The 9549-nt window shown below is 41.9% G+C and overlaps 2 protein-coding genes across 2 annotated transcripts; both read right to left on the bottom strand.

The window, feature by feature from the left end:
* Nucleotides 1-263: 263 nt before the first annotated feature.
* LOC115146208 (neuroglobin-1) lies at nt 264-7690 on the bottom strand. The gene is made up of 5 exons (XM_065004225.1): nt 7563-7690; nt 4221-4821; nt 3549-3657; nt 3237-3356; nt 264-3080 (listed from the first exon to the last, which is right to left on the bottom strand). Exons 2-5 carry the CDS (start codon nt 4316-4318, stop codon nt 2928-2930), a joined length of 480 nt encoding a protein of 159 aa, XP_064860297.1. The 5' UTR covers nt 4319-4821; nt 7563-7690; the 3' UTR covers nt 264-2927.
* LOC135559525 (protein FAM161B-like) lies at nt 4828-9027 on the bottom strand. The gene is given in 7 exon segments (XM_065004224.1): nt 4828-7682; nt 7805-7904; nt 8009-8030; nt 8033-8163; nt 8264-8385; nt 8491-8807; nt 8939-9027. Coding segments are annotated over 6 exon segments (714 nt in total). The 5' UTR covers nt 8791-8807; nt 8939-9027; the 3' UTR covers nt 4828-7643.
* Nucleotides 9028-9549: the final 522 nt, after the last annotated feature.

Consider the following 9549-nt stretch of genomic DNA (forward strand, 5'->3'; position numbering starts at 1 on the left):
GATGTGATGTATGTGACATTTGCATGATTAAGTGGGATGATATTCACTCTGCTCTCTGGTTTTCAGATGAAGTCCCTCTGATCTCTATAGCCACAGGGAAGGGGCCAGCCAGTACACTGATGTTACATAATCCCAAGGAATAGCCAACCGGAGCGAGGGAAATTGTGCATCGTGTGATTGATTACAAACCCTGAACTCAGCATTACTTCCATCGCACTGACAAACAAACCAACATAGTGGAAGAAAAACAATAAACATTGTCATCCGTTTTTCAGTAGTATGTCCACAAAAGATCACCTTTATTTACTATTAATTGAGTAAGCACACAACACATTACATAAGTATAGGATGGGGTCCATTTTTACGAGCTGTTTGGTTGAGGGAGTATGTATTTGCATTAAGTGTCACGTGTTTTTGGTTAAAGGATAGTTGAAATCATTGCTGTTCGCAGCTGAGTTGACGAGGTAGACATTGAGACACTCATAAACAGAATATCATGTTATTTAAATGTACCAATGCAATTCACACACACACACACAAAACAGGCCTACTCTCAGATCTTTGAAATCGAGACAATACACACAGCAATCTGCCTAATGCCATGTATAGACATATTAAAAAATGTGTTCAACTCATAGGTCTGGTTTCCTAGACTCAGATGAAGCTTATTCTTGAACTAAAAAGCATGTTCAATGTAGATTCTCTATTGATGCTTTTTGATTCAGGAGAAGGGTTCATCTGGTAAGGGAAACTCATTATGCTAGTTGGAAAGTGGGAGAGAGGAACACATCTGAATTAGTAGTGCTGCCATGGCCTGGAAATAAAGCTCACAGGTGATTGAAAGTAAAGATAAAGTGAGATCTCCTTTAGACATGGTAATGAAATGGTTGTGTTTTCAATGCCAACAGACATCCTTGTAGGGATCACACATTGATAATATGGCAGTTATACTGATTGAGGAGAAATGTCTCTCTTACATTTATCATGACTTAAGGATAAAAGCTCACTCATCAATACTTAAAATGTTTAACAGCCATGTGCTGAAGAAAACATGGATTTGACATAAATGTTGTGGTTAACGTAACAGTTTGGAAAAACTGTGTTTGCAATGGCATATAGTCATTCACATACGTAAAACACTGGAAAATACAAAAATACATTGTATAAAAGTAATCTCAGACTGAAGCAATATTCACCACATATCAGCAGATTGGAGATATAGTAGTGTAGTGTTATTATCAAATACTTGGTGTATTATAGCTAACTTGGCATTGTGACTTTCAATGTACAGGAAAATAACGAATGATACACACTGTATAGAAGCATATAGGTAAATGTGTTCATAGCAGTAAAAAGGACATACACATCTCTAACTATCATCTCTGTCATCTCTAACTATCATCTCTGTCATCTCTAACTATCATTGCTTACTATTTCAGGTTGGATGTAGTGAAATTTGTTTATCAATAAATGCTTTACGGTTGTCCACAGAAAGATACTCCAAGCTATTAACTATGAGCTAAATAGGGAAGAAAAAATGTCTGAATAAATCCTGGCTTTGTTTTTTTACCTTTATTTAACTAGGCAAGTTAAGAACAAACTCTTCTTTTCAATGACGGCCTAGGAACAGTGGGTTAACTGCCTGTTCAGGGGCAGAACGACAGATTTGTACCTTGTCAGCTCGGGATTTGAACTTGCAACTTTTCGGTTATTAGTCCAACGCTCTAACCACTAGGCTACCCTGCCGCCCTAATTGTCAATGACCTATTGGGTCCAAAAAGCCTAAATAGATTACTACTATATTTCTGGCCTGTTTACAACATATGATAGCAGTATTTACAATATATAGATACAGTATGTGGTTCAACACCACTTTACATTTACAATTAGTGAAAACTGAATGAGCCTAAACTAAGTCAAGCCCAAAGACCCTCAAGCAAATAATCTACTGTTGAGTTCCATTACATCAATTAGCTAGAACTCGAGAGGAGAATAAGCATTTATTTTAGAATAAGTAACAGTCAGTTGAAGCCTATTGAAATATTATGGTAATACGCATATGGCAACGTGAGATTTACAACCTCTACTGTCAGAGGAGAGGAGAGTGCCACATACACATTTCAGACAAAGGTGCACATGGACACCCTAACAGTCATAGAGATCACATAGAAAAGCTTTAGAATACATGAACAGTTCTTGTCATTTTCTATTGAGCATCATCAAAAGTAATGTGTTTGTTAATAATACCAATGGCTTTAAGAATCAAGTTCACCTCTAAGGATTGTTACACTCCAGGTCATGGACACACACAAAGAAAGGAGAGCATTAGTATGTGCCATTATCAGGTCCCTAGCCTAACTCAAAGATATAAATATAGAATCATGATAAATACTCTAAACAATAATCTTGGACATACTGTACTTTTGTGATCAATGTTTCTATATCACTGGTTGATTTGGGAGAGGGCCCATATTGTAGCTGCCCATTCCAGCCAAGTAATGCAGCCAATATAGCCAGTGTTTGACAAGTGTGTGACTAAGATACATCACAAAAACCACCACAATCAATGTAATTATTTGAGTAGATACACCAAGGCATTATTTACAGAGCAATTTCAGTTATTACCTTAATTTAACCCTATGCTTCCTCTAATATGAGGAACTCAAACTGCAGACCAAGGGTCTGGTTGACCCATAACATCCCCACAATGTTATAGCAGCACTCTGGCAGCTACAACATCCACAGCAAAAACAGTTAACTCTGAACACCAGGTGATTCGACCATTATTTGTTGTGTCAAGTGTGATAACGCCATTCGTTCACCATATACAGCAATCAAACCTTTATGCTGTGAGTTATACAACCTTACTCCATAGCAACCATGAGGGTGATTAGACAGCAACTGGTAGCAGACCCCAAGCGTATGTTTCAGTCAGTCTTGTGTTCTCCGTTCTTGGCCCATCCTCTGCTCATGGCCGCCACTACAATGGTGTACATGTTGAGCCAGGCCTGACGCAGCGGGGCTGTGTACCCCTGACCCAGACCGCACTGCAACATGTAGAGAAGGGACTCCCCCACCACCTGCAACATACACACACATGCATGCAAATATTCTGAATATTGGCATAGATTGGTAAATTGTTGCAAGTTGTGTTTCTTAAAAGTTGTATAGTGTACAGTACACACAGTATGACAGTAATGTATTAGAGTAAGTGATCAGAGTGACAGTAGTCTTACAGCGAAGGACTGGGTGTTAACCCCGACTGCCTGGTGCTTCTTCCCCAGGTTGAGCAGAAAATCCTCCAAGGTATGGAGGTTGTCCAGGTGACTGACTGCTGCATCGATCACCAACATTACCTGGACACACAAGCACACACACACACACACAAACACGCACAAGAATGTACGCACACACACACAAACAAACAAAACAAAGAAACGTGAACATACACCAACATGCAGCAAGACGTTAGACATTTCCGTGGATTTGTTTCCATGAATTAGCCATTTAACTGTCAGTTTTAACAGTGATGGGCTGAGCAGAGTTACCTTTGTGACATGGTCCAGGAACTCAGGGCTGGAGAGGCAGTCTTGTATGGTGCCACAGTTTGTGTTGTAGTGAAAGAGGTTGAGGAGTGCAGGCTCTAGTTCAAACAGTCTGCACAGACACAGAACACAATGCAGTACTGTAGGTGCAGATACTGTAGATACACGTAGTCGTAAGTCACACAATAGTTCTGATTTTAATGTCTGGTGTAAGCTAATAGGACTGTCAGAAACAGTTCTTCTCTAGCGTCTGTTTTAGTAGCAGCAGTTCCAAAATAAAGACTATTGCAGCCAGTCGCCAAGCAACAAGTCAAGCCTCCAGTCCCGGTATAGGGAGTGTACGATGCACTATCTGTGTTGGTTAAGTGTATTTCTCTCTCCAAGTACTGTTTACTATGGCGACTACATTATTTACACTATGTTGCACTATGCCGGGATATTTTCAGTGCAGACAACTGCAAATTGTAGTGAATGGTTAGGTTTCAGTAAACTTTCTTACAAAACAAAATGCTGCAGAAATATACAAACACTCTGTTTTGGTACACATACAGTAAAAAGCTGATATATACGAATCACCATGAAATCTTCATGGAGGAACACATGCAACTTCTCCTAACACCTTTATTCTCTCCATTCCTAACTGCTCAAATAAAAAGCTTTAGCTCAGAACTGTACCTGGAGAACATGATGACTCCGTGTGGAACTTTGTTCTTGCCAAGACTCTCCCAGCTGACTCGGATCAGCTCCTTCTCTTTCTCTGTCAGCTTCTCCATGCCCAGGGTCGCTCAATGTGAGGACTAGTTCTCGTTGCAGGAATACGCCAACCTCTTTGCAGGATCAGAGGAAAAGCCTCCGGTCTGGGCAACCCATTACACTGTTGTAGACTCGGCTTGGGAAACCTCTGACGACCCACCTGGAAACTAAGTGTAAGTACAAGAGGGAAGACATAACATAGGAAAACCAAAACAATAGAAAGAGGAACTTATGATCGTTGGATGTGTGCAAATCCCAGCATACCTTGGTTGTGAGACTCTTTTCTCCTCACAAGCTACCTGTGTGTGTGTGTGTGTGGTGTGTGTGTGTGTGTGTGTGTGTGTGTGCAGAGCTGCTTTGGCAGGCACCCTTGTGCACTTACTTGCTCTCTTGCTCACGGTGCATTCAGAGAGAGACAAGTCATCCGCCGCTCTTATCTGTCACACTGACTGCTGTCTCTGTCCCTCCCCCTTTCTCTCTCCCGCTATGCTCTCTCTCCAGCGCTGTGGATTTGTTCACCCCACTAAAGAAGGAAAGATTTCTCTCTTTTTATCTGTTGAGTATGTGATGAGCTACAGCTCCTCCTGCAGGTGAACCAAGGGCTGTCAAAAACATCAACCTCCCCATAAATAAACAAACACATATAGGGTGCACCTTGACTTGCACTGTCACCTCCAGAGGAGGCTGGTGATAGGAGCTATAGGAGAACAGGCTCATTGTAGTGGCATGGAATCGAGTCAAACATGTGGTTTCCATATGTTTGATGTGATTGATACCATTACATTCATTCCATTCCAGCCATTACAATGAGCCCATCCTCCTATAACTCCTCCCACTGGTCACCTCATATAAGGTTAGAGTGCAATGAACTAATGCGGGATAAGTAAACAGTTAATCATAAGCATGATGTTGCATAATGGGGAATGTCAGACCCCAATTGGGGGCCCAAATGAACATTTTAGAGTTGCTCTTTAACCTTGCTATGAATCTTTCTACCATCAGATAGTTTTATGCCCAAAAACTACACTGAATGAAACTCTGTAGTGCTTCAACCACATACACTTAATCTGGAGCACTTGAATAATGAAATGTGTGGGAATTTTTATAATGTAGCTGAAGTAATAACAGACTTGAGGGCTCCACCTTTGCAAAAGTATATGGTTATTGTTTAACTGCTTGGAGAGGCGTCTTCTCAGACACTCAGATGACCAAGTCTGGTGGCCAAACTTACAGCATGTCATTACCCCACATAAGAGATGGTTTTTTTCTCAGCCATGCTATTGCCTGTTTTATTGGAATGCTTGCTCAACTGTTTCATTACATAGGTTTTGTCCCCACACCTTTAAAGTTAGGATGTAATTAAACAGCCTTGCCCTACTATTCTCTGGGCCAGAGAGGTGATAGTGTTGTATTCCATATGATCTTGTGCTATTAGCCATGGCATTCTCTGTGTTTATTGTAACTTCTGTATGGAATACCCAAGATGGTAAAAAGCAGTCTCCTGCTTGACCACTGGGGGGTGTAAAGAGGAAAAACATGGTTTCCATGACAACCTCACTGGAGCCCTTGAACTTCTGTCATGTGATGCTTGAGCTCTCTTGGATCTGTCATTCAAGCATCTCCAACCGATGTGAACCTGGTTTGATTGATGGGATTTCAGCTGATTGAATGGATTACAGCTGGTTTGATTGATGGGATTTCAGGCCTACTGTACAGTGTAAAAGACCATTTAAGGTCACTCAATGACTTCCATAGCCATCTTTATCCGAATACAGCCAAACATTTGAGGTGGGACTTCACATCACGGTTCTGTGATGGTACCCTCCAAATGACCATATAAACTGGTCTCCATGGAGACAACAAGGTATGGCTCTGGAATGGGTCCTTGCTATCCGGGATCCTTGGGACGTCACTACCCCATTGAAGTTGAAATGTAAAATGGTTATGGTAAGGGTTAGGGTAGGGGTTAAGGTTTGGGTTAGAGTTTAGAGTTTAGGGTAGAGTTGCCCCTAGGATTCCGGATAGCTGTTAGCCTTTGGAATGGTGGTCGGCTGCCAGCTAGTGTGTCTGTTGTCAGCTTCTTTGAGTGTGTTTCATCAGCCAACTTGATATCCAGTAATGTACATACATATTCAGCTATTTCCATCTGGTTAGCAAAATCCCATAAATACATGGCTGTAAACTGCTTCAGCTCACTGTGGAGGCCAGTATTAAACCCCATTTTAAGTGGAAATGGGCAGAGAGCAGTGCACTGAATGCCTTTTGTGATGGCAAATGAATGTCTAGACCTATATACTTAACTGGCACTGTGGCTCTTGAAATAGCCAGAGACCTTAACCAAAGCATCAAATAAATGTCCATTTCTGACGTTTCCTGTCCTTATTGGACCTGTCCATTGGCAACATATTTATGGCCTTGCATGACAGATTTAATATCGTACTATAATATCCCTTAGATCACTGTCAGCACTTTGATTTATCAGTGAAGGATGACATACTAACTACACCAGGACCATTCAGAATCTGTAGTATTGGCCTATGTTTTGTTTTTAAACCCTTTTTTTCCATCTGGTTACTAAGTATCTGTTCTCCTTTGTAATGCCACGCGTATCCCGGCAAAATTGTATAAAACCAAATAAGCCCTTGATAGTCAGTTTTAATAAGTCAAAATGATTTATAAATATATAGTTATATAAACCTTTATTAATTTTCTCACATTTGCTCCAGTTAATATCAATTTAAAAGCTCCAGAGGCCACATGTCCCTGTTTAGAAAGGTCATAATCCATAACAAACATGTCAGACAGTCAAAGACCGGGTCAACATAGTTCAATTAGACTAGAATTATTTTAGAACATAGTGCTCTTTGAAACAAAATGGCTATATGGAGTTTCATGCCGGGTCGACCTTTTTGATCATACATTTATTTCCACTCTGGTTTTCACGCTCTCTTCCTCTACCTCTTCAATTTTCTCCCAGACGTCTATGTTTCCATCCCTAAATCAGACATGTCGGGTTAGAAAAGGTCTATATTGTAATTACATCAACGTTTTGCTTGGCTGCAGTATTTGTCACCTCTTCACTAAATACTTTATGACAGTCTCCCTGTATTATGTAACGCAACATTGTATAAATGACCAAACCACATGGCGCCCTTGGAGTTCCAGCTGCAGTGGTATTCCTAGTGGTATTATATATTGTATGAATACAACTAACAGTTAGTGGGTAGACACACTGCTACACAACCTTGTTGTCATTGTAGGTACCTCTTCTCCATGTTACTCTCAATACTTCGGTCATCACAATTGTCATCAGATTTGAAGATCGGTGTCGTTTCAAACTCTCATTCAAACCAGCTTCACTCTGCATAGTCGCTCTGCGTTTTTCTAGAGCAATTACATCAAAAGCAATGGAATAGAAAAGGGGCAGTTAACAGTTCAAAGGCTCTTCTCAAGTGTTTGCAATTCCATAAATGTAGTTTCCAGGTCATTGCAAGCCCATAGTTTACCTGTGACACCTGTTCAAAGAGGTAAGGATGGTCAGTGACTCTGGTCTTCATATCCTGTAGCTCCTTCTTATACTCTTTCATCCTTTGTTGCTCAGACTCGCTACAAGTACAGAGCCGCAGACACATTAGGTAAAGAAATACAGTACAATTCTTTAATCAGTCTGTTCTTTTTAGTTTTCATCTAAGGAATTTCCAAGTACTCACCAGTGCTGTTTCAGCTTCTCACCTCTTTCAGGCTGCTGTGAGGGTCCATGACCTTGGCACGGACAGCCTTCTTCATGGCCTGAGACCTCATCCTGTGTTTCCTCATAAACTCTGCACTCTCCTGCTCCGTGCTCTCCCTCTGCTCCACAGACCTTCTGATGGACCATAGGACAGAGAGAGTAATAGTCATCTTTACTGTGATCTGTGCGAATGAAAGAGACACATCTGATAGTGAAGTTCACAGTTCCCTCTTACCTAATGGCCATACGACGTTTCCTTGCTGCATCTGTAATGTAGGTGGGAAGCGTATCTGTAGACAGCGATGTTAAACCACCAAAGGAATTGCTTCTCTTCAAAAAGGCACTGATTATGGATTCCTGAGAACAAAAATAACACGAGGAAACAAACCAAAGCCAAAGTAATAAACATATCAGTTCTATACTGAACTAAGTTCTATTTGCAGAGTGCTACAGTAAGCTCACTTGTTCTTTTTCAGAGCTGCTCCTGCTTGTTCTTGAGGGCAGGGTTGATGTCCGCAGGTGGAAGGGCTGACACTTGGTCACATCTTTCCTCTCGGCCCTCCTCAAGGCTTCCCTGTGGAAAGCCTTGTGCAGTCTATCAAAGTCAGGGACATGGGAGGTGGTCTGATCCAGGAAGGCCAGGACCTCCTTCTTAGTGTGCTGGGAGCTGTGAGGTCCAGGGTTCTCAGTATGAGTTTGGTTCTCTATAGGTACTGTGGACTTCCTCAAGTTCTCCTGGGCCCTCGGCTGGATGCATATCATCCTCTACATATCATCCTCTACAGAGCATGCAGAATTCAGTGTGTGTGGGGGAGGGGGGGGATAGATTTAGAGAGGATAATAATACATTTATAACACCATTTCCTGTACCTTAGCAACATCTCAAGAGATGTTTTTTTAGGCAACACACCTTTCAAATGCTCTCCATCAGCTTCTCTCTCTTCTTCTCATCTCTCTCCAGGAAGCTGAAGGGCTTCTGCATGGAGAGCACGAAGTCCTTCCTCTGTTCATGGCCTTCCTTCCTCTCCCTCTGTCGCACCTGCATCATTGAGGTGCAAAAACACTTGGACAAGCACAGGAACAGCACGAACTTCCTCCTCCTCTTTCTCCTCTTTACTTAGTTGGTGCTGCTCTGTTTCTGTTGGCCTTGATGCTGAAGTTGCTGTGATCCTCTCTGTGTGACAGTTGTGACGGATGCTCAAGGCTGCAGAGGATGTGATAGACCTCTACGATTGTCTGACCTGTTGGGAGGTCCTGGAGTACTAGACTATCTGTCGACATCTGCTGACAGCATAGAGTTCTGCTGGATCCTTCTATTCAGGCCCTGTCTCCTCTCTGTCTCCTGCAGCTGCTGCTTGTGGGCCTCCTTCATTGCTTGCAGCTGGTGTTGGAGCAGCACGTCTGATCTCAGGCCATCCTCCAGGAAAGCCTGATGATCTACAATGTTCCTCTGCTCCTGCATCCTAGCAGCAGTGTGTCCTCCTGAACCAAACACTCACCAGACAGCTATGGAAAGAAGAA

Source organism: Oncorhynchus nerka, linkage group LG18 (genome assembly GCF_034236695.1).
Source record: "Oncorhynchus nerka isolate Pitt River linkage group LG18, Oner_Uvic_2.0, whole genome shotgun sequence".
Taxonomy (NCBI): Eukaryota; Metazoa; Chordata; class Actinopteri; order Salmoniformes; family Salmonidae; genus Oncorhynchus; species Oncorhynchus nerka.